The 25372-nt window shown below is 42.5% G+C and overlaps 1 protein-coding gene across 5 annotated transcripts in view; it reads right to left on the bottom strand.

The window, feature by feature from the left end:
* Positions 1–25372, bottom strand: part of ANO1 (anoctamin 1) — a 77784-nt gene that overhangs the window by 20621 nt on the left and 31791 nt on the right. For 3 of the 5 annotated variants that reach the window (XM_082762192.1, XM_082762188.1, XM_082762189.1), the window contains exons 2-13: positions 22794–22972; positions 19361–19687; positions 17270–17368; positions 16030–16181; positions 14652–14706; positions 12209–12260; positions 9634–9699; positions 9078–9133; positions 7351–7392; positions 4137–4201; positions 3402–3536; positions 2169–2329 (exon numbers count right to left, since the gene is read on the bottom strand). In XM_082762192.1, coding sequence (XP_082618318.1) covers positions 2169–2329; positions 3402–3536; positions 4137–4201; positions 7351–7392; positions 9078–9133; positions 9634–9699; positions 12209–12260; positions 14652–14706; positions 16030–16181; positions 17270–17368; positions 19361–19687; positions 22794–22901 — 1318 coding nt within the window. In that variant the 5' untranslated portion in view covers positions 22902–22972. The remainder of the gene's footprint in view (positions 1–2168; positions 2330–3401; positions 3537–4136; positions 4202–7350; positions 7393–9077; positions 9134–9633; positions 9700–12208; positions 12261–14651; positions 14707–16029; positions 16182–17269; positions 17369–19360; positions 19688–22793; positions 22973–25372) is intronic. The other 2 variants (XM_082762190.1, XM_082762191.1) reach the window with 1 other exon arrangement.

The raw sequence follows: 25372 nt of genomic DNA, 5'->3' as shown, positions 1-25372 counted from the left end.
ATGGATGACACTGAAGACTGTGTGTGTACCTACACTTACAGACAATTTCTGTTGAAACTATTTTCTAAAAAAAGTGTTCCTTTCATTAAAAAAAATAAATACTTTGACAAATCCTTTAGAAACTGCAGTAATGCAAATTCATAACCTTGTGGAAAAAGTTCAGACTTCTCAATTCAAAATGACATTTTTGAAAAAACAAACATTTATTTTACATGGTATTACTCTGAAATAAAATTTTATGCTGACCCAGAACAACTCAGGAAGTTTCACACTCCACTCCAACACTCTCTCTGATATTAAGCCTCATTTTGTACAGAGCACAGAAACTGGTTTCTGCCAATATTCCTGCCTTTGCCCAAGAAGGTTAAAAATGGATGGAGGAACCCACAGCTTTTTGCTAAAGAAAGGGAGGTAGACAGCCTCACTCTGGATAATCGAGCATTATGTGCCAAGAACTGTGCGTGGGTCACGATAACAGTAAACGAAAGAGACCGAAACTGATACTTGACTCTCCACATGACAGCATCAGACTATTTAAAGCCTCTGACATGGCACCCTGCTTTGGGGTGTATCACATTTCTCCCTGTATGTTACACGCCCAGATGATCCTGAAGATCACAGTCACTCCTCCCTGCTGTAAAGTAGTTCAGTTCAACCTCCCCAACTCTCCAGCTTTCCCTCTCAACCTGTTGCACTCCCAACACCCCACTACCCCTTCAATCTATCTGCAGGTCTGTCCTTTTCCTTGCAGTCATTGACAATGAGCTCTTAGTAAGTGGACTTACACTGATGTATGCTGAAATCAGTTCCAGTGAGTGCGAATGTAAAAAATGGTTCATTACATACTAGAACAAATAAAAGTCCATATTGGGTTTTTAGGATTAAATATCACCCAGAACAGTTTCTTGGGTAGCTCACAACAAGGTTGACAGGGGGGGCTAATGTCCTGTGCCCCTCGCCAACACTGGGAACATGTGGCTGTTGAACTTCATAGCTGAGGGGAGTAAAGCACACATCCCTGTTCTCTTGCAGCATCTCACAGAATCACAGAATTGTCTCGGTTGGAAGAGACCTCCAAGATCACCTAGCCCAACTTCTGACCTAACACTAACCAGTCCTCCACTAAACCGTATCACTAAGCTCTACATCTAAATATCTTTCAAAGACCTCCAGGGATGGTGACTCAATCATATCTCTGTACAGCGCTCCCAGTTAATCACAGAATCACAGAATTTCTAGGTTGGAAGAGACCTCAAGATCATCGAGTCCAACCTCTGACCTAACGCTAGCAGTCCCCACTAAACCATATCCCTAAGCTCTACATCTAAACGTCTTTTGAAGACTTCCAGGGATGGTGACTCCACCACTTCCCTGGGCAGCCTGTTCCAATGCCTCACAACCCTTTCAGTAAAGAAGTTCTTCCTAACATCTAACCTAAAACTCCCCTGGCTAAAAAACCACGTGTTCTGCACCCAACAGTTCCCATTTATCTAAACAGGCCCCATTGTCTTGCAGCAGCGATGACCATGGCTCACACAACCCTCTTAACCACCCTTGAACCACTCTCACAAAGGTTTCACAATGCTTTTAAATAAGTTTCCCAGATAAGAAAAGAAAGGTTAAGTGACTGGCTCAAATACAGGGCTAGTCAGCATCAGAAAAAATACCTATAACACTGTTGCTGGTCCACACGCGTGATGTCTGCTTGCTGATAAACTTAATTGCTTCTCAGAGCACACTCAAGAATCAATCTTGGTTTGTCCGGAGATGTTTAAAGGCCATTACACTTCCCTGCGGGGCCCTCCCCTCAACCCCAAAGTACATCAATACATTTCTTCTGTAATGTTCTAAAGTGGAAGCTGGCTCTGCAAATAGATTTTTTTTTTTGGCAAGCTATGCAATCCAGTTAATGAAATTTTGACATACCATGCTGCAGTTTTATGACAGATGCTTAACAATCTCATTTGATATTCATCTTGAGCAACTTTTTGAATTTTAGCTTTCAGTCCAGAATATAAATTTTGGGGTGACAGTTTCATGTTGGGGGGGGGGAGAGTTTTTTATATAATTAACTGTCTGGGTATAAATATACCACTTTATCTCTTCTGTTTCTTCCTGTTGTGTTTTAAATAATTAAAAACTTAACATCAAGGCATTTATCTTCTTACCCCAGAGAGCCATGAAGACTGAGAAGAAGACAGTTGCAGGGTTATCAAAAAGATGACTTGCACGAGCAGTTGCACAAGCAGAGCTCATCTTCCAGTAACTGCATGTTCTGTCACACAAGGGACACATGGTGATATTGTTTCTCTGGTCACACATTTCCATACTGCAAGGAAACAACAACACGTGTGAAAAGCAATGTCAGTACAGCTCATCTTCCATTATCTGACAATATTTTTTGATGGGCCATTCTCTTTGGCACAGCATCTATTTCTGATCTGTAGGACCATTAAATGCTACTCTTGTAGTGATTCTCTCTCCTGGCCCAGTGAGTAGCTCTGTCCGTAACATATACTGATACAGGGGCTGAAATAGATGCATAAAGGTCTATGCTTTTTATTACAGAAACTTAAAGCTAAAAACATAATAAATAAATAAATAATTCTAGTTTTAAAATGCTAACGACAGTAATAGGTAAGGTAACAAGGGAAACGTTGAGTATTAAGAGATGAGTTAATGAATTTAACCTCTCTGCACTCCATCTCTGAAATAGCAATAGTGATGCTCTCCTTGACTTTCTTCCACAGTTGGAAAAAGTACAAAGGAATATTAACAAACAAAAATAAATATATTTTTTATATCTATTAATCTGCTTTGTTAATCACTGCTTATGGTTGCTGCACAAAGAACGTAATTTTCATACACAGCTGATGATGCATAATGCAAAATCATAAGGCTTTAAAAATTATTATAATACAAAACTTAGTAAAATTTAAAAATAGTATGACATCAAGATTTTGTTAATCTGACCACAATTGCTTAGTTTAGACGTGTATATTCTTTATTTATCTTCATGCCGCACAGCACACTTGTCAGCATTTTAAGATGGAAAGCACTAAAAGCTATCATTAGCAGCATTTTGTTGGTTTGTTTTAACATAATGATCTGAGTTAGAAAAAAAAATACCTGAGCAAACAGCCAAGAATTATTTTTAGTACATCAATGCAACTCAACAAATAATATTAACAATAATTGCTAATGATTTTAAAATACACTTTATTTCTGGTGCCTGCGCTCAGCTGCTGCTAAGTCTCCATATTGCTTATTGGAAACAGGAATTGGTGAGACTGTAGGCTCCCCTGGCCTGGGGAACTTGCCCTCACCTCAAGCACACCTCGCAAAAGATGAAGCATGCAAAGGAAGACAAATCTGTTTTTTTCCTCTTTGTTCGTTTTTACCTTGGTATATTCTCATCCACAGTTGCACAGCCGTATAGGAAAACAATAATCCCTACAATGGAAGCTGGAATAAGCATTTGTGTATAAACTCCCAGCCAGGCAAAATATAGTCCAATCTTCTCTCCAAAGTATTTTCTGAAAGACATTAAAGATTTAAAGAGAGAGAGAGAGAGAGAAAAAAAAAAATGTTTCCTATTTCTTAAAATATATCATGGATAAAATTATGAATCACAGCTGGATTTAGCATGGAGAAAGTAAGATCCGATGACCTGTGGGAATGTTTTCCCCTCAGAGGACTCTCTTTCTCATGATGCTTGGAGTTAATCCAGTGATGCAGACACCATGAAAGCCAGTCAGTCCAACTGGTCATTTTTTTCCCGTCTTTCTGCCGTGTAAACTGGTATCTTTGGACCACCTGAGAGCTATTCATCTTACAAAAGCCCTGCATTTTCTGTAACTTAGTTGCTCCACAGAGTCTCTACTCTCACCCAGAGCAAAAAAAACTCATTGAGAGCATTGAAGCCCTGCACAAACTTCCTCCCTACCCAGCCCTGCTCCCCTTGTTTCCACCAGGCTAGCCAGAGGTGCAGATGTGGGACTATTCCTGGGCACAGCACTGCAAGCTCACAGTCGTCCATCCTCAGGAGGATGGGCACCGAGGGACCTGCACGTGCTGCAGAGCATGGGTGGGAAGGGCTGCGGCGCGGGAACCCGACCTTGGGGCTGAGCTCTCACCTCACCAGGTCAATGGGCTGGTATTTATAGAAGACTCCATAGCTCGCCCACTCCTCGCACAGCAGCTGTAAAAGAGAAAAGAAGGTCAAAACAGAAGCAACACATACATGGCTTACTTCTCCTTTGCAGTGCTCATGCTGTGATCCGGTCTCACCTCTCTTCAATTTCAAAACATAACTCAGATCTGCCAATACACACAGTCTGCATTAAGCATTAAATACAAATTCGGTGATCTGGCATGCTATAACACAGTGATGAATTCTAGTACATTAAAAGGCTCTTCAGCAATGGGATTGATGGATAACTACAGCAGAGATAGGGAGAGCAGTCCTGATTTTATGATCTGCAGAAAGTATCTAGCAGAATAGACGCAAAAGATGAACATGCTTTGAATTACAAGATGGAGAAAACTAGCATAAGTGGGTTTGTTTTCAATAGCGTGAATATTCAGTATTCATCAAGAGGAGCTGCACAGAAGTGCCTGGAAGGCTCCATTTAATAGGAGTTCAGCTTTAAACTAGAAGAATGTGATGATTTCCACCCATCCTTCTGGTTGGAATATAAGCCAAGGAAAACAATGATTCCCCACTAGTGATTTATAAAATTAAATCCCTCACAAAAAATAGTTTCCTACAAGATCTTCAACTTACCCTTTCCTTTCTAAAACACAAAAATAGTATATCTATGATCTGATTTTTAAAATATAGTTCAACTATCACAGTGAACAAGAAATCTGTGTGTGTATCCAAAAAATAGTGGATGAAATAACTGTGCTCATTGGCCACCTGTTGCCATCACCTTCCCTGGGACAAGGGTACTGGCTTCTCACCATCTGCTTGTGAATTCGCATCTTCTCTACTTCTTTCCTTGCTTCAACCCAGTTACAAGAGCTAGGGAGCAGGATGTTCCTGAACTAATTACTAATATTTCAAGGAGATGTTCGGATGATAATTTCTGAGACCACTTCTTAGGAGACCAGCCCAAGCAGAATGCCACTGCTCAAGTCCATACGCGATGTTATTGCAGCAGGGAGAAGCTTGGCATATGTGGCTGTGCTCCTTCAGTGACGCACAGCAAAGCAAGGTCAGGCAGGCTGGTGCTCCAGCCTCTGCCACACACAGCCAGCACGGTTTCTAGACCAGCTCTGCAATTCTTCTGCCAATTTATAAGTACAAACCTTCCAAGCTAAACAGCGGTACCACACCTTCAAACCATTCCAAAATACAGCCTTCCTTCTATGGGAATGTGATGTCAAAAATACAGGTGGACTGCAGATCTTCCCCTCCTTGCCCCAAATAATTCATCTTTATTAGTTTCCTTACAACCGCAAGGGCAGAAACTGAAACCTGAAAGGCAGACTTCTATTAAATATCAACATTCTCGCAAGTGTGATTTGAATTCTGTTCTAGGTTTCTTTCAACCATGTTTCCAAAAATTTAAGGTTGGCTGCCTCTGTCTGGAAAACATGCAATGATTCAGGCACCTCAACATTCATGCGTATGAGCAGAGATATTTCTTTTTATTATTTTTTCACTTCCTTTTAATAAACTAAGTCAGTGCTGGAAACAAGATAATTCCTCGGTGAGATACACTGGTCAAGCCTATCAGGTAACACTAAACTGAGGAGATTTTGCATCAGTGTCATTTTTCACTTTTGGACGGCACTTCAAACAGAATTTGCATTTATAATACAAATGAATTATCTCATTTATCCTGACATTTACCAGCCTGTTATTCAAAGCACAGCTTCAAAGACATGATAATCGAAGATCAGTTTGCTAGTCCTAAATATTTACTTCATTTCTATGCTCAAATTTAATTCTGTTGTAAAAAAGGCACAACCTGGCCTAGCACTGGATTAGATTAAAGAAAACTTCAAGAAAGCAGAAGAGACATGCCAAAGCACACCAAAGTATTATTTGAAGGAACTGGAAGCTGAAGCAAAGGTAAACATTTCAAAACAGACAGTGAACTTGTGAAATAAGTGCATTTGTGAGGTTAGTAGTAAAGATAATAATCCAGACACTTTACAAAATGCGGACTTTCATCCTGTTTTTGTTTGAGAGACGTATTGCTCAATGATGACATGACAACCATGTGGTATTTTTAACACAAATCAATGGGGGTGGATGGGTAGGAGGGAGGGAATCAACAGCAGCTGTCCCTTGGTGAGACACTTGCACACTGAGGCGCAGCAGACCTCTAATTTTGGGTACCTATTTTCATATGGCCACCCTTGAGGGCCTGAGATCTGCTTCTCCCATGCCCTGAGCCACGCTTTTCCACAGAATCTTTCTGGGGATGTGATCATGAAACAAGTCAGAAAGGCAAAGGCAAGGTGGTGGTGCTGCTAGTCTGGAAGCCCAATGTATGTGGCACCAAATTCAGAAACTCTTCCTGAAAGCTGGGAGGTTATGAGTAGACTTAAGCTCTAATCTGCCACACTGAAAATGAGAATTTGCTTTAGAGAAGTGTGGTCACAAGTATGCAGCGCTTCCATTCTGAATTTAAAAAGCTGACATTTCTGCACAGTGTAGAAAAAAATTGCATTTTCTGATGAGAAGTATTCCCTCAGAATTGTTCCTAAACAAATGCTTTTGAGTATACAGACACTAAAAACAATTTAAGCCACAGACTTATGTGGAAAGTGATACAGGGCATCAGCATACAACCATAAGACCATCTCTGGCTTAACTCCACAGTAAAACTTAGATGCAAATGAGAATTTATCAGGAATGTGCCATTCTTTACCCTTCCCAATAGCCATCACCATCACATTCATGTTTTGGTTGGTCCCCTCCTCTGTCCAGAGCAGCAGCACATTAACTCACCAGAGACTGCAATGCTTTTTGCACAGGTCTCTGTGGCATGAAGCAGGGTTTGTTTCAGGTATGGATATCAGAAGATGGCTGAGCATATTCTCATCAGTGCAGGCCTGACATCACATCACCGCAACTTTAGGATCCACATCTAAATGTTGTCAATACTTGCCAACACAGCAAATAATGCATTACCACCAACCTGGTACTTTATACATAGCCACATCGTGCTCCACATTAAGGCAAATTGAAACGTTAGGAAGTATTTATGTACTTCTACTGCGTGGCATTTTCATGGTATTTTGTGTGAAATCCTGGCAACGCCCAGATCCCAGTGGGTGACTTCAGGCTGCGACTCTGGCAAAAACCTGTTAAACCCCGTTACATCCACTTACTTTTCTGTCATTGGGTTCGACGTTTTCACCTTCATAGTCACCCTTTAAAAAAAAAAAAAAAGAAAACGTGTGTCATTCAGAGAGTCGCACCCAGAGCTGCTATGCCTCCTGCAATGCCCGTGTATCCTGCTCACTTAATGCATCGAAAACAGAAATGCAATCTGTAAAATAATGCTGTATTTTAGGAGTTCATTTGTCATAGCACACTTTGTCTCCTGTCGTTGGGCACATTAAGAAAGAGTAATGATGTCTGTCACCAGGGTACAAGGAATGAATAAGTGATAAAGGTGGCCTAGAAATGTCAAGGGAAAGGATGTGGTATTTCCACGGTGTTTGGGGTTCATCTCAGTCCACTTGACAGAGGAGAGAGCAGCTGAGAGAGCTGATCTGTATCCAGACTCTCCAAACACTCAGGGCTGATTAGATCTGAGGTTTTAATATGGAGCTATTTTTAAATACGATAAAGGAGTAAATGAAGACAACAAATAAATTACTTACAACAGAGCCTATCAGTAGCTGTCTAAAGATGTGAGGCCAGTACATGCAGAGAAGTTTATTTAACCTTTTTGGATTTCTAAGTGATATCACTGTAGCTTGCAAGTGCCTGATGTTTGTGATAAGCATCGGACAGATGACGAGCCTGTTGTGATCACTGTTACCCAGAAATAAAACACTCAAGACAAAATGAGCAGGGCAGAAAACTAAGATGGCACACTTCATCCGCACGTTCCCCATGGGGAAATCTGCACTGGGCTCAGTACTCTCTGGATGCTTACACAGCCAGCACATCACGAGCAGTATTTCTGCAATGTCCCCTTGACATCTGCCAGGCCTTTTTTGCAAGGCTCTAGCTAAGGGTGTGTGTTTGTCAGTTCTAGTTGTGCTGCGAACCCCCCAAGTTAAGGTGACACTAGCACCCAGCTGTTGCATGCCTCCCACTCAGGGAATCACAGGATGGCTGAGGTTGGCAAGGACCTCTGGGGGTCACTGGTCTAAGTCCCCTGCTCAAGCAGGGACACCCAGAGCAGGGTGCTCAGGACCATGTCCAGGTGGCTTTTGAAGATCTCCAAGGAGGAGATGCCACCTCCTCTCTGAACAACCTGTGCAACTGCTCTGTCACCCACAGAGCATAGCAGTGCTCCCTGGTGCTCAGACAGAACCTCCTGTGTCCCATTTTGTGCCCGCTGCCTCTGGTCCTGGCACTGTGCACCGCTGAAAAGAGCCTGGTTCTGCCTTCTTTGCACCCTTCCTTCAGGTATTTATAGACATTGATAAGATCCCCCTCTACCTTTTCCTCTCCAGGCTGAGCAGTCTCAGCTCTCTCAGCCTCTCCTGAGGGGAATGCCAGGGAGGTTTAGATATGGGAGTGAGCCCCTTGGTGCCCGAGGAACACATATGCATCTCAGCAATGATGCCAGAGACCTTGGGAACAGGCCAGAAAGTAACAGAACCATTCCATTTCCCAAGCCACCAAAGCAACTCCTCTAATATCATTTTAAGACATCATCTATGATCACCAAAAGTAAGACAGAGGCGGGGAATTCATTAAAAGCGACCACAGTGAAGGAAGCAACCTGCAGAGGTTACTAGAGTCATCCATCCTACAAGCAAGCAGGAAGTCAGGGTCCTGAGCAACAATGTTTGGGATGATGCCATTAATACATAACACAATAAGGACTATTTGTGTCAGACAGTAGACATGTAAAATATATTCCAATATCACTTACATCATGCAAAGGATATGCGGCACTGTAAACTCCATTGGCAAGCAGGCTGGTGATCCCTTGAAAAATAAAGACTTAATAGTTATTTACAATTTCAAGGCCAGACAGTCTCGCTTCATCATCCTTCCTGGAGGTTTCCCTCAGAATAACAGTCATCTGCTCAGATAATGATTTTTCTGTCATCTCATTCCTTTTCATGTACTTTCATTTTTAATCATATAGGTTATTAAACATAACTCATTTTATGAAACGGAAAACTGCAGAGAGCAAGAAGAAATCACATATATATTTGAGAATCAAGAATTAGAAGCCAATGACTTGAAATTAGTCATTATAATAAACCGCATTTTCTGAAAAGTCAGTTTGATTTAAGGGCAAGCCTGCAGATTTGAAAGTGTGTAGCAGAAGGCTCGATCACAAGAAGAATACAACTGGAATTGATGGCATACGGGAACACGCATACGCACTTGCCATACACACAGAGTTTTGAATTTAGATTTCAGATTGATTAGAGAAATTGTAGGGAAAGCCTTTGCAAAGACCTTGGCGTAATACTTACCATATTTACCACATTTTCGTCTTTTATTTAAAAGGGTAGTTTCCTTCTTTCTTCCCTCTCCTTTCCCTGTTTACACATCCGTTTATTAGTTACATGCATGAGCCTGAAAGCAGTTAATGCTTCATCTACACACTGTATGTGGCATGTGGGACTCTGAGGTCCTGCCCTCTCAGGTGCGGCTCCGCTCCTTCACCAGAGCCAGAGCACAACAGCGACAGAAGGATGGGAGAAGGCACGGGGCCAAGGGCATGCCCGTGGTGCACCTCTTCCAGAAGTCACCTGGCCAGACCTGGACCTCTGAGGGCTGTAGGTCACATCCTCTCACACGCTGCTGCCTCTGCTGGCATTCATATAGCTACTCCCAGTGATGGAGCAGTACCCGTGTCTGAATGCGTTATCTGTGAAGATAGGTTGGTCATCCGACTAACTGGTTTGGAGTCACAGCCTGTTCAGGTCAGTCAGTGCAAAGCCAAGCAGTTCTCTTTGTGCAAGGCTAACTAAAAAGAAAATCTGGCATTGTGGAGAATTTCAAAGGACTTCAAACAAAGAAAAATGATGTGCTACAGTGTGCTCCATGCTGCCTGTCCATTTCTACCACGAGTGTGGGACAGTGAGCATGAACCAGGAAGCAGATCACTGCAGGTTCAGGAGACATTTTCAATTGTTCTTGAAAGAAGAATTTTTCACGCTCACTAATATTTTTATATTCACTCATATTTTTACTGAGCACCTGCTGCAGGAACTGCTCCAGCAGTGCTCGGTATGCTGTATCATTATTTTTTCAAAGTGCTATTTAAGATTATACAGTGCTATGAATTTTCTGCAAATATCTCCATGCTTCTGGCAGAAACAACTAGGGAACAGATGAGTTATCCTTCCAAGGCTGCGTTACCAAATAGCTACACAATATACTTGCACATATCAGCATTTAGCAACTATGATACGTTCACATTTTCACAAATTTGCAAAATAAATAACAAAGACTGCAGTGTTTGCTGTGCTGCTGCCTTTTTCCTGCTGGACAGAAGTGTTGCAGCATTATCTGTGTTTGCTCAAATCCGTTTGCAACCTTTGCTGGGTTGTAACCCAGCATTCCAGTGCTGTAACACAAAGGACCTGATTGAGTTATGCTGATTGTACCCTCGGACATGCCAGGCTAATGACATTTTTATTAGGTATACTTTGTGACCTTGCCAGTCTATGGAAGGAGAACAATCCAGGAATCCTAACACTTTACCTTCCTCTGCCTTTTCAAACCATCTCTAATTTGTTTCCCATTTTTGGACCCCCAAAAAATAAAAAAAAATAAAAAAAGGAAAAAAAAAATCAAGTGCGCAACCAACTCTAAGGCAAGAATTCAAACTGAACTATATGATCTTCCCCTTTCAAGAGTGCAAATACATAATTTCCAACAAAAATGACATCAGACTCAAAAGAGTCCTGAAAGTCACAGATGAATTTGGATTTCCCATGCTAAAGGGAAACAGAACTTCTGTTAATATTGGCTGAACACCAAGTAAATTTAGTGTATATAAGGACTCAACAATTGTACATTGTATGTTCTCACTTCAACAGAAAAGTCAAAGCAGGGAAATCATTTCTGGCATAATTATTCTTCTATTATTTGATGGACTTCTAAATGGCTGATGGGTCAACATTGAACAGAACTACCTGTAATTCAAGTTCTCGTTGTTTTACTTAACTGCTTATAGACAAATAAATGTTATAACAGATTCCAACAGTTATCAAACACCTTCTCCCATGTTCATGCATTTTTCTTATCCATATATGTTTCTTTTGGTCATCTGAAGGAATTCAGCCTTCCACCTTATATAATTTGGTGTACCAACCACTTCTTACCTTTGGTCCCCCAGTCAAGTATAAACCTCTGCCTCACAATATTTGAATTCATATTTACCTGTATTAGGAATTTAGTTCTTAGAACACCATCCCTAGGGCTGAAATCCTAAAACCACTGGTTGTGGCAGAATAAACTTCACCTGCAGCAGCTGTTTTGAGGACCAAGGGAAGGGTCAGCTTCCAGTGCACACCACAGCCCTTGGCCACGGGGTTAATCTTCCACTTATGACAGTGCTTTGGGCCATCACCAGTTAAGAGCATTTCACTCAAGTCATTGAAAAGCCATCCCACCATAAAAAATTGAGGTCACCACTTAAAGGGAGCAGAGCAGCCCACAGACTCTCACAGCAGTTTTGGAAGTGCACAGTAATGCTCTCATCCACTGGTGAGAGTGAAAAACTGAACTAATGCAGAGCACATGTTCCCATGGCATCAGATCATCTTCCATCCCTGCCATAAAGAACATAACTAACATCTGTAGGGGCCATATGGTCACCTATCATTTAATTTATAATTGAATCTATATATTCACATTTGAAAAAAAAATATGAATAGCTACATTAATTACATTAAATTTCCGAATAAAATAATTATATCTATATACATCAAATCAGAGAGCAGAGGAAAAACCTAAACGCCACATCCAGTTACAGCATGCAATTATTTTCAATACCTGAAAATGATATCGATCTTAAACCTAAATAAAATTCCTTACCCATGCTATATTTTGCTTTGGTACATGTCGTTCTTTTCAATATTTCATAAACCTACAGAAACAAAGTAAAAGAAAGGAAAGGGTTACTTTGGATATGGCCAGCGAAAAGCATAATCTTTCTGTGCACAGCTCAAACATAAGTATTGGCAAAACCGAGATGCTGATGAGGTCACCATTCTGTAATAAAAGTGGTTGCATTCAGGACAGCAGAGTTAAAGATTTCCTTACACAGCTACATGTACAAGAGAGGAAGGCTGAGCTCGCTAGCCAGTTACTATGACTGCTGTTGGTTTGAGGGGAAGGGGATCATATTCAAGCATTTCTGCCACAGAACAGCTGTTCCCCCTCATGTTGACCACCTTCCCTCGCCACCCGCGCTGCACCTGGCTGTGCCCTCGCTGCCCACCCTCCAGCCCCGTGGTGCTTGCACGGCACGCGGCAGCTTATCAGAAACCAGGCCAAACAAAACAGCTTGACCTTAAAACTTCAGAGCTTGCACGATCTTGGTGGCAAAACAGGTGTATTTGCTTTACAATTTATTTTCATTTATTGTTAAATAACCTTTGCACGTTGGCGCAAGGCCGGGACAGCAGCGGAGGGCAGCCTCGGACTTTTCAGCAGGAGCAGAGGCATATCCTGCCCATTGCCTGACCTGCCTGGGGACCCGTGGCCACTGTCCCAGGGATGTCCAGGGCTGCACATGGCTCAGGAGGGGCAAGCAACACAGCCACTGCCTGCCATGGAGGTTTATGGAGGGCACACGAGACTGTTTCTCTGCCCTGTGCTGTCTTTCAGCTCCAGCCAGCTGAAGGGCTGTCACAGAGAGACTGCCAGTTATATAACATAGTTTTTATTTTATTTTATTTTAGTAAGTAAAAGGTCCTTGGCTTAGTTTCTATTCATCAAAGCCTCACAGGGAGTGACTGGATTCCTGTTCATTTTGCAGTAGGCGGGAGGGTCAATATTTGCACTGTGGTTTAAAAATACATATGGGAAAGGCAGCAGGGAACTTTAAGAAACAAGAATACAAAGAGAAATGCATGCAGGATAAGATGATGCTGGGCACTGCTCAATATGTCTTTTATTACCAGGTTATTTGCAGGGATTTCAAACAAAGCAACATACTATCAGCATTATTGTTATATGCCCAGCGTTTCTTGAGTGGTTTTTAAAAAAACATCCCATCCTCCTCTTCCTCCCAGCCTCTGCCATTAGCTCTGCTTGCTTCAGCCCATTGCCACGTTAGCCACCAAGGCTGACCCTCTGGTTCACCTTGTTCTACAGGGTCATTTTGGCTGGCTGCCTTTCTCAGGCATTTTTGTCATGAATTTTAACTCTTCACCTGCTCCCTTAAGTTTCTTACCTGAACCTACAAGGGTTTTTTAACTCTATGTGTAAACATACCAAGAAAGTCTGAAAACAAAAACTATGTATTTTTCTCCCCAATCTCAAATGAAATGGTTTTTTGCAAATAAAATTTGATTATCATATTTTCCTTTCCATTTCTGCGATGCTGCATCTGCCTGCCTTGGTCAGACTCCCCAAGCCCTCACAACCTGTGCTCAGATAAATCTCTGCACACCAGGCTGCAGGGGCACTGCATCCCAGGGGGCTGCACACTGGAATTTCATGGCAGGAAGGGAAAGTCAGATATCTTACGCCCCTTATCACTGCAGCAATAAAGGGCAGCTATAACGTGATATAAGCTCTTTTCAAAACCACTTGGCATCCAAAAGGCTAACGTTAAATACAAGATAAAAGCATGCTTATGGTCACATTCCAGTGGGCTGATTAGCAGCCCTGAAAGGGGGCAAGGAGTCTGCACTGTACTTTGAAGAAGTGCTGCAGCAAATGCTGCATGGCACGGTCCTTCTGACTGCCCTGGATACCGTGTGGGCTTTCCATTTAAATTCCCCTTCAGTGGCTATAGAGGAGACTGCACCTTCTCCCCTTTCTATTTTATGTTCTATGAGTCACAAGGAAATACTCGGATGTAGCTTGCACTATCTTATTCCTGCGTTAAGCTTCATTTCCATAAGGGATCTGCAGAAACTTGTATAGTTACAGCACAAAAATGTATGGTTAGGGAAAGGGAAATTAGACACAGAGGTCCAGGTGGCTAGCCAGTGGCAGAGTCTAAATCTGTTCCTTTCTGGTTATATGGCTGCTAGGAAACCATGTCCTGCATTCACCTTGAACCAAAAAGAAGATCCAAATTACTGTCTAGAGGTAGCAACCTGTTAGCATCAAATGCTATTCATTGTACAAGCTAAAGCTGGAAATGCTTAATTTATTGGTTAAATAATTGATGTCACAGGCGTTCCCTGGCATTTGGTACAGACAGACAGACTTGCAGTAGGCTTTGCCCCAAAGCTGGCAAAGGGGCTCTTAACACAAGGACCGAGGCACTATCCACCATAAATTATTTACATACAGTACTTACTATAGTACTTCTTGTTTTGCTGTCAAAGAAGGAATCTCTGTCAGACAAATCAAATCTGTTAAAAGATTAGAAGGAAGCCCATTAGTTTAAAAAAAAAAAAAAAAAAAAAAGCCAGTAATTTCCTGTTCTTGCTGACCCCTTCAATATTATATTTTCTCCTGGGGATCTCTCATAGCTAACATTAAAGAATAGCTTGTAGAAACCTCATTAAAATAAAGTCAAACATAACTCTCACATTTTAGAGAGGCTGTTATATGTTTCACTCATTTTATATATTTATAGGTTTTTACACACACACACACACACACACACAAAAAAAAAAAAAAAAAAGGCTGTTGATGCTCATCAAAGTTGAATTCCTGCCCACTACTGGTCTAGGGTTTCTCCTAATAATTTACATTTGGGCTGAACCTGCAAAGCCCTAAGAGCACTCTGTGCTCCCTTATTCAGCAAATACCCAGATGGCCTCACTGAAAAAAAAACACCATTGCAAGCAGTGTAAGGCACTTTCAAACACAAGCTAAGTACCATCTTTTGGTCTTTCTCTGAGCCATGAGGCTCCTTTTCTGCAGGAACATCCCACATGCAATACCTGTATAAATACAGTTCCTGCAAGTCTGATCTGTGACATCAAATGTCACATACATTGACTAGCCCCACCATCAGGTATGTGAATCTAATACAGAACTCCATTAGTGTTCTGCATCTCTTTATTAAACACAAAAATATACATATCTAGAGTGAAGAAATCCTGCTCTAGGACTGGTATTTGTTCCAGCTGGCACACACATAAACATGGTCTTCAAAGCTTCTCCTCCGGGATGCTGGCCAAGGAAGAGCAGCAGCAAAGCAATCCAGGGCAGCCAAAACTTAAGCTGGGCCCCACCTTGCGATTTTTTCCTCCACCCACGTCTACAGCTGTTCTTACCAATCTAAAACCGAAGGCAGAGCTGCCACTGGCTTCATACCATTTACAAGTCAAGACCTGGTTTGTAGTACATGAGTGAGCTGCCCATACCAGATGAATGGAGTTACCCTTACTGTTTTCAACCCATATCTCTGTCCAGAAATTTTACTGAGCATTTTATTTTAAACGGAAAAAGACTACTGTAAACCACACTAAGTTTTGTTTGGCAGTCTAAAAGTTTAAGTATATGCTTATATAGATATGTAACATATATCTTAACAAGAGTTAAAATGCACAGGGATTGCACACACAAAAAAAAAAAAAAGTAAATTTACTGCAAGATGGAAATGGAAATGTTTTTACAGTAACCACTAACAAAGCATCGGCATTTGTTTTCTTTTCACTTTTCCAGATGCTATCAGAAAAACCCAAACCTGTTGGCATGGCTGCTGGCACCACATGGTCACTTACAAGTGCTGCTTCTCCCTGGAGAAGGGGTAAGAGAGGCGCTTCACTGTCTGCGGCTTGTGTTCGGCCACTTTGGGCTGGATGGGCTCTGTTATCTTCTGGATTACAGAGTTGATCTTTTTCAGAAGCCCATGGGTCTGATTGATCTGATACATCTGCGGGGGCAAACAGAAAGACAATAAAATGTCATCACTTTCTGGTTATCCACAGAGAGACTGAACCGTAAAAAATGAATTAGATAATTACATCTGCCTAAACTATCGAGGAACACAGCTTACCTTCTTGAAAACATCTAAGAACACATAGATAGATGGAAAAGTCAAAGCAAGGCAAGAAGAGTCTTGCAGCTTCCAAGACTTCCCACCTTCTTTATAAATGAAGAATATTCAAGATACTTTGCTTCCACAACAGTGAAGTCACTAAGTCCATTGCAGTTCTCTTTTGATTTGATTATGCTTCTGATTAAAACTGGTGGTAAGTGAGGCAATAATGGGGATTAATAAAAAATCCAAACCAAACGTGTAGTTTTAGTTTTGTACTAAGTGATGCTGAGCTTTGAGACTGTCTCTTGTTCCATTACAGACTTTCCGCTGCAGTCTGCGACATGCACTTAGTATGTTTAAATATTAATCTACCTCTAAGCTATGCGCACTGACCAGGTAGCTATCTATCATGGATGATTTAGAACTTGGCTCATAATGAAAATACACCATGATATCTCTAATGATATTTCAATTATTCTGAGAGGTAATTTATTTTGTGGTAGAGTAGTCCCAACTCCTGCAAACATGACTGATGATGTGTAAGTAGTCACCTAAACCCAGCGAGACTGCTGCACACAGAGTATTACATTCACTTTTTAGCAGCCCATCCATTCAGGTGAGAAAGAAAACTCCAAGTAAGTTTCATTATCAATTGCAACCTCTTTTAAAACACACTGAGATGATGAGACTCTATGAGATCACTCACATCGTACACGGATAAAGGCAGGAGATAGGAATTTGTGATTTCCATTCCTCCTTCCATTTATTCTTTCTGTTGTCCTAAGCAAGAAAGTTCATGACTCTCTTGCTTTTCCTGTTAAATACAAGGGGAATACCAGCCTCTTTGCCGGGCTGTGCAGATTAAACTATTTTAAAAATGCTTGTGGGAAGAGAAGTCTACATTTATAAGGTGCACAAAGATGAGAATGTGTTTAAACCATGCCTTCTTGGGGGAAAGGAAAAAGAAAAATGTGGCTTACCTTCTTTGTGGGCATCTTGAGCTTAAGAAACTCTGCCTCTCGACACAATACATTCCATGGTGCATGTATTTTTACAAATCCAACCCCATGGATTTTTGTCTTTAAAAAAAAAAAAGAAAGCAAGAGAAAAGGTTACCAGTGAGAGGAAATTAGATACTTTTCCCCTTGTGTTTCATCCACATTTAAGGAACAGTCCATTACAGCCAACACTGTAAACCTCATTTGTTTGAGACGACCAGTTTCTAACAACAGGACAATCACTGGGCACCTCTCTGTGCGGAGCCGATATAAAACGTGACTCAGAAATGCTATTGTCTTCTAGAACAATCACCACTAGGTTAAACAGATAAGAAGATAAAAACTGTTTGGGAAATAAAAGCTAATGACTATGACACAAATACAGACTAAGCCAGTTAAATTTGATTCACAGGCACCCAGCCAAATTCTACAATTTCTTGAGTGCGTTGTAATGTAAGGGTCACAGCTTCAGCATGAAAAGAGAGCAGAGGCTGCAGATGCAGACATCAAGATCTATGTTAAAACACCAACCATTTTAATTAGGAAACTTGGTTGGAAAAATTGACCACCACCACCAACAGAAATATCAGGGATGACACTAGTAGTACATGTGGATCCCAGCAGTTACCCCAGCTGCGGTTTGCTCCTGCCCACCCCTGCATCCACAGGTGCCTGCCAGCCCCACCAAAGAAACCACCTCCAAGACCCTGGACAAATGATGTCAAACCAGCAGGGGAGAAGAGAAAGAAACATTAATGAATCTTTCTAATGCTGCTGCTTTGCACATTCAGGCAGTTTTAACAGCTGGTTTTCACACAGCTATATTCCCTACCTGCCTTCTAGAAATCCATTAATTACTCAGAGGGCATAACTAACTGCCAGCCTTCTAATTAGGCATCGCTTCCAAACCATCCTTGAATTTATTTCACAGAAGAGCATTTAAGTGACACAATAAACATCATCTGTGAACAAAACCCTTGTTCTTTTTGCAGTTAGTAAGGCCACCTACACAACTCCCAGGCATTCGTCAAGCTCTGGTGACTGCAGGTTTTCCCCTTCTCTGATGTGCTGGATATGGAAGCTGCTGTAAATCCCCTTCCCTTTCATCTCTATATGTTTCTGATCTGATACCTTGTACCAAGAGATACATGCTCTCCTTCTTCGTGGTGCCCTGGCTTAAATGCCAAGCCTTCTGCTTCGTTTGAAATCATATTACATGTCATGGGAGCGGACCTCCCAGCCCGCTTAGGATTTTCAGTATCTAGGACTTGGCACAGGCAGGTTTCCAGTTCACTACAACAACCTGACAGAAAGCAATCTGTTTTTTCACCTGAGGATGGAGAAAAGGAAGATTTGTCATGCTGTGCCATCACCCTTCCCTAGAATTTGTGAATTGCATGTGGTTTATTTATGTATTTAACACTCTGACCACAGGTCTAACTGCTTAACCTCAGTTTTTACATCCTGTGAATAAAACCAACATGAACGTTCACCCTCCCTCACAGGAATTTCAGGCTTATTGGTTGGATCAGTTAATTGTAATAGCTTTCTTTGAAATTAATATGGCTGTGGCTATTTCTACTAATCACACACTGGCAGTGCTTCAAAAACACGATTTTTTTATGTAGTCTAATGGTCTTTTAATAGAATATGCTGTTTTCAGAGTACAGGTGAAAGGCATTACAAGCTGTACTGTTCACAGCTGAGAATGGAAAGAGCAAGACTGTAACATGGAGCCATGTGCTAGAACCAGAGCATTTACCAGAACTCCCCGCACAAATGTGATTCTCCTGAAGGCTGAAGGTGTAAAAATTTCACTGTCTACATCAGATATTTCTCATCAGAACCAGAATTACCAGAGGATCCAACCCATGGCATATTGTCAACCCACCAACCACTGATTAGTGTTTACAGACACCTAAGCCTCGCCTCTAGCTATGATAACACATCCATAAGCTATGTGGCAATAAAGCACACGCCACAGCAAGTGCTGCCCAAGGCAAGCTCAGCACCTCCCTGGACTCGACCACCAGTCATGCTCCTTATCTTTACACATCTGACGCAGCTCCTTACATCCTCATCATGTTCCAGTTCCAGGCCAGCCTCCACAAGGTTTCCCTCATACTCCTCCCTCCGAAATCTCTTGTCGTCTTCATGGGAATCTGCAGGGGGTTCGCTCTCCCCCATCTCCAGCTGCACGCTCTTCCCAGGAAGCGGGTGGTCCTGCTTGGTGCTTCGTGCACTTGTGTCATTGTGGTGAGTTCTCCTGGCGAGTGCCCTCCCAGATGAGGACTTCTTGTAGTGATAAACTAGGATGTAATCCACCTTTCTCTTGCCATCTCTGAAGTAAAGTCCGTATTTGCAGTCAGCATCTGGATTTTTGGATAGGGAGTTCAAGAGCTAGAAGTAGGGAAAGGGGGGTGTGGAGAGAAGGAGAGGAGAGGAATAATCATCAGAGAGCTGACATGGGCACCAAGCAGACTACATCCTCATATCAAGCACCCCTCCTAGCTGCCCAGAGCACGCAAGGACTTAACTTCAAACAGCAAGCCCATAGAAGGAGCCCCCACATGCTACTTACACAAAACAATTTTGCAAGTTAACACTTGCAATTTTCCTGATAGCCAGCTGGGATTTCATTGGCCAGAAATAAATAGATAAAATGACTGGGATTTAATCTAATTCCCAGCATGCTAGTTCATAATTTAGCTACTGGGTGGATTTGGTTGTCTCCGTTGAGGGTTAATTGCCACTAAGATCATCTGTCCTTTTCCACCCAGGACATCTGTGTTTCGGTTCTGACAAACAGGTTAATATCATGTGCAAACACTTCTCACTTCTCTTATCTATCTCTGTGAGTTTGTATCATCTGAGAAAGAGATCATCCCAGATACAGACTGAAGGGAGCCAGCTGGTCACCAAGCACAGCCAACAATGCACGTGGACTGCAGCCAGGGAAGCAAGTTCGTTGTGACCAAGTTCATCACCTTTCTCCCCGCTTATAAAACCCATGCAACTTTGCAGTCCGCGGGTGGCAAAGGCTTTATTCCTGCTCTGAATTAATACTGTGCAAATTTGCTCTGCAGTGGTGCGGGACGCCAGAAATCTAAGTCTCAAAACACAACCCCATGTTCAGGTATTTTTCTGAAATTTGCACCAGACAACTGTAGAAACATACCAAAGTACTAACAATTATTAATTTCTGCTTGCAACAGCATAATGCTCATGCATAATTCTACCCTCGGATCATTTAAAAAGTGAAAACACAATTGCCATGTATTTTTACAAAAAACACTAATCTCAGGAGTGGCTTTCCAAGGACCAGGGACATTTTCAAGCTCCTAACTTTACAGGAGAGCATTAACCTTCATGCAGGGTAAGGACTCCTGCTCCAAATGACAGCAATCAGCTCTCAGTTACAAATCATACTGGTCAAAATCTGCTTGGGATGTGCACTCCTTTTGCTTATTTCATAAAGAAAACTGGGAATGTAACAGATCTGCAACCAATTATCTTCAAGCCCAACTTCTAAGCCACAGACAAAAACAGTAGCCTGTGAACTCATCACAGCCAACACACCTGAAACTTCATGCAAACAGCCACTTACTTGGCAGATCCCACATACTCATTGGAGGGACTGAGCTGTGGAGGGCTGATCAATGTTATTCTGCCGCTTGACCCCAGCTGCGTGGAAAAGCTGCCTGCGTTTGTGCCACATCAAGACACCAGTCTTTAGTTCTTAAACATAACTGCAGTACAGATCACTAATCACTATTGCTTTCTGATTGCTTCATGATTAATGGCATGCACGCATTAATCCAGATTATTTTTTTTAAAGCAAGCTGAGTGTTTGTGGCCAGCAACTCAGGGATGCAATCTTCTATAGGAACAGAATAGTAAGAAATATAAACTATGTTTTCAGGATAGTCTCTTCAAAATATCGTTGCTGTAAACAAGATACAGGATCACTGGGTTTTCTTTCAAGATAACTAATTGTATTACTTTTTAAAGATTTCTTGATTGTATCAATTAACTAAACATCACTTACTGAAAAATTGGGCTGAGCCCATAGATGTCCAGGTAAATGCAGGAAGATAAAACGAGGAAAAGACTCAGACCTCAAGCACTTCCTACCCTCACTGGCCTGACTTTTTTGGGGACAGCCAGCAGCAATTTGTCCGCCTGTCTGGGGAGGAATAAATACAGGAGAGAGGCAGGACTGGAGATGGCTCCTGAAGGTGACAGCAGTGAGTGCGCTGGGTGTTTCTGGCTGCTCAGGGCAATACAGACTGCTCAGCACACCCTGCCCAATGCTCCTTGTGCCCTGGAGTGCCCTTCTGGTGGAGGCTGAGGAAAGTGGCACTGAAAATGCCGATTTCACTAGTTTCTTTGTGCCACCACCACCAGGAAGGGATCAGGCCACGGTGCAGAATCTGAATGAGCTGCTTCCCATTTCTTCAAACTTTGTTGTTGAAAAGCTGACCCTCCTGGGGATTCGCTGGTAGTATGGGTGAGCCTGCTGCGCTGTGGATATGAATGCCTCAATACATTTACTAATGAAAAGAATAGTTACCTCACACTACAAAAGGGATGCACCCAAAGGAATCCAAAGGAGCCTGTTGGTCCTCATTTAAAGAAATAAATAGAGTCTTGTAAGGATGTGCTGAAAAGCACTCAGGAGGCCACATCCTTTCTTGCAGTGCTGTTGCACTGAAGGAGAGAGATGCATTGGCCAAGACCATGCATGGGCCATGTGCCTCTGGTTCCAAGCGAGGTGCAGAAAGGGCATCTCAGTTTTAAACCAGCAGAAAGGGTATGTGTGCCTTGACACAATTATTCTACCACACTAAACCCTAATTAAGCACAAGCACAATGAATCAAGCATTGCTTTTTATGGTGCACCTTTCTCCAGCAAGATCTGTTGTATAGCTCACTCCACCTCAATTTCTTCACCTGAATAAACCTATTTTTGTGCATTTATGACATAGCCAACTCCTAATCCTATTATGTATTCATGTTACTAACTTCCTTTAAAACTGCTGATAAAGATATAAAGAATTTAACTAAGGCACAATTAAGGACACTAGAAACCCGTCCAGTGGAAAAACCTCTGTTGTGTGCTACAGACTATTTGTTTAGGGTTACTGCTACTAACAATAGCTTTTCAACGCAGTTTTAGGCACTTTTTTGTTCTGCTCAATACAGGCAAAGAGATTTAAAGGTTACCACAGCCTTAGTGCCAGATTACTTACTCTGAGAATAACCAACCCCTTTTTAGGCTACAGGTTAAAAAAAGGATCCCTTGCTTCCCTTCTTCAGCCCACACACCAAAGTACAAATCCCACCAAATCAGCATGTGCTGTGGCTGACAGTAATCCTCCTCAAAACCTCAGAAAGGAGAGGGAGAAACCTGCAGAGCCTCCAGGGAAAGGAAACACTTGGAAATAAGGTAAAGAGTAAAGAGCAGCATGCCAGCTGTTACACTTTTGGCAAGTCCTCTACTCACTGTGCTTTCGTGCTGGTCATATCCTATATCCTCAATAGCTCGGATGTTGATGATGTGAATCCCCTTCTCCTCAGCAGGTAGGCAGGAGTATTTCTTGTTCACCCTCATTCCTGTCTCGTCTGGAGCCTCGCTGAGGTCGTCTGGCAGAAAATCCACCCCATGAAACTCACTGTCTCCGTCTGCAAGGAAAAGGAACAACTTCATCAAGACTCTTTAATCCCAACACTTGCTCCTCCCAGAGCCACCCAAGCTGAAACGTATCCTGTTCCTGCCCTTGTCTGCCAATGAGCCTCCATGCGGGGCTCCCACCCCTTGCCTCAGTCTCAGCGAGCCCACAGCCCTGAGCCCTACCTCCTCCTCCTCAGCAGGAGTGCTCCCCCTACACCTATGCCACAGTGCTGTCCCATGATTAGGTTACCATGCAGCCTCTTTGCCTCGCGAAGATTTGATTTTCTCTCTTGGCAAGAGAGTGAAAAAGGGGGAAAAAGAATAGTAGTCTGAGAATCAGCTAGTGAATAAGGGAGCATGGTGTTTTCCTCCTTTTACAGTATGCATGTTCTTGTTCAATACGCAATTTCACTTGTTTATGCTGAAAAAGTAAGCATGCTTCCCCTTAAGTACCTATGTACTGCATAGGATGTGCTGAACCTTTCCTATTTAAGGAGTCTTAAGGGTCTTCTGAATATCAGGTTTCTTCCCTCTTGCCCTGCCAGAGACTCTTACTGTTCCTGTTTAGTATTTAACTATATAGACGGGCTAAAGAATCTCACATAAAAATTTAAGTACAAACTAAGCAACCAGATAATTAATGAAATACAAACCATTGCTTGCATGTGTGAATTTCTGCATGCAACAAAAGGCTGAGTTTTCTAAGATTTGACTCATTTTGATGCTGAACTGGAATACTGCAGCACTATGCATTTTTTCAAACTGTTTGGGAGCAGAATTTGCTTGTCTGAGGAGTGGAGATAAAGCAGGAATTTTAGAATTTAGCCTTGAGTGGATACTAAATTAACTTTCCCCCTCAAAAAAACAAAAACATGCGGAGGAGCACAAGCTAGCAGCTAGACTGCAACAGTCTCGCTGTAGCTAGCCCAGTGCTCAATCTCTGGAACAGGGATCTGCAGGAACTGAACAAATTACACACAGTGCCCCTGGGCCTTACACAGATTTAGCCTATTAGAAAAACTATTCCCCTCATACCTAGAGCTTCCACTAAGTTTAGGGAGAGCTGAAGACAGACATCACATTTTAACCAGCTATTTCTTAGCCTAAGAGGAATGCTACTCCTCTTCACCAAACCACCCATCTGGTTTTGGTGGAGCTTCAGGGATGACATAACAAGGACAGACAGGGAAGATCTCAGGCCCCAGCAAGCTTGCAGATGACATAGAACTCAGGAGAAGGGTTGGTAAGCTGGAATGTAGGGCTGCCACTTAGCAGGGTCTCAACAGGCTGGAGAAATGGGCTGAGAGCAGCCTCATGAAGCTCAACAAAGTCAACTGGGAAGCCCTGCGCTTGGACAGACCAGTCCCATGCAAGGAGCTGAGTGGATGAAAGGTGGCTCTGCAGACCTGGCAGTTGAGTACAAAGTGAGTCATCAGGCCTACAGTGGAGAGGGATAACTGGGAGAGGGATAACTGCAGACTGGACTGCACTAGTAGGACAGCAAAGCCAGCAAGTCCAGGGAAGTGATTTTCCTGTTTGGTACCTGTCAGACCACAGCTTGAGTGCTGTGCCCAGTTTTGGCTTCCCAGCACAAGAAGGACATTGACAAGCTTGAGCAAGTCCAGTAGAAGGCCACCAAGGTGGTCAGGGGTGTCAAGCCCTCCATATATGAGGAGAGGCACTTACACAGTGCAAAGAAGAGAAGGTAAGGGTTGGGGCCCCACTCCTGCCCTCAGCTACCCACTGAGCAGTTACAGGCATAGCAGGACCAGATTCTTCGCACAGGTGCACAAGGGACATTGTGACAGGACATTAAAAAAATCATTAATTTTTTAACAATAAGGGCAACAATATGATGGGAAAGGTGCCCAGCAAAGCTGCAAATCTCTATCCACCCCTGGAGACAGTCACAGCTTGACCGCACAGGGCCTTGAGTGACCTGACCAACTTTAACACTGTGGGGTTGGGCATTGCATCAATCTGCAGCCCAGGTGCTTCTTAGTGATATGCAGGGCTTAGTATGGACAGCACCTGCGGCAGCAGAGGAGGAAGGTGTGGTGCTTTTTGGGCTTATCATTTCAAGGAAAGTGTTCTTGGTAAGAAAGTCATGCTTATCTGGCACTGTCAGACCCATTTCTCTGGAATTTGCAAGTCCCACGAGTTTGTGGATCTTCATTTCAGCCCCTTTTATTGGGAAATCTGCTGCCCAAGTGACTTAAGTGACTTTCTACAAGCTCCACAGTTTCCCTTGGAGGGCTGAGGCATTCCTAGAAACTGCAGCACACAAATCTGATGTCTGCCACACACTTCTGAAGTCTGTGTAACTTCATAAATAGAGCAAATCACTCCTGGACCAGGCATGGAATTTTAATTCTGACACCCTCCTTGTGATCTTGCAGCAGGATGTTCAA

Source organism: Aythya marila, assembly GCF_965140915.1.
Source record: "Aythya marila genome assembly, chromosome: 5".
Taxonomy (NCBI): domain Eukaryota; kingdom Metazoa; phylum Chordata; class Aves; order Anseriformes; family Anatidae; genus Aythya; species Aythya marila.
This window is presented reverse-complemented; position numbering and strand designations above follow the sequence as displayed.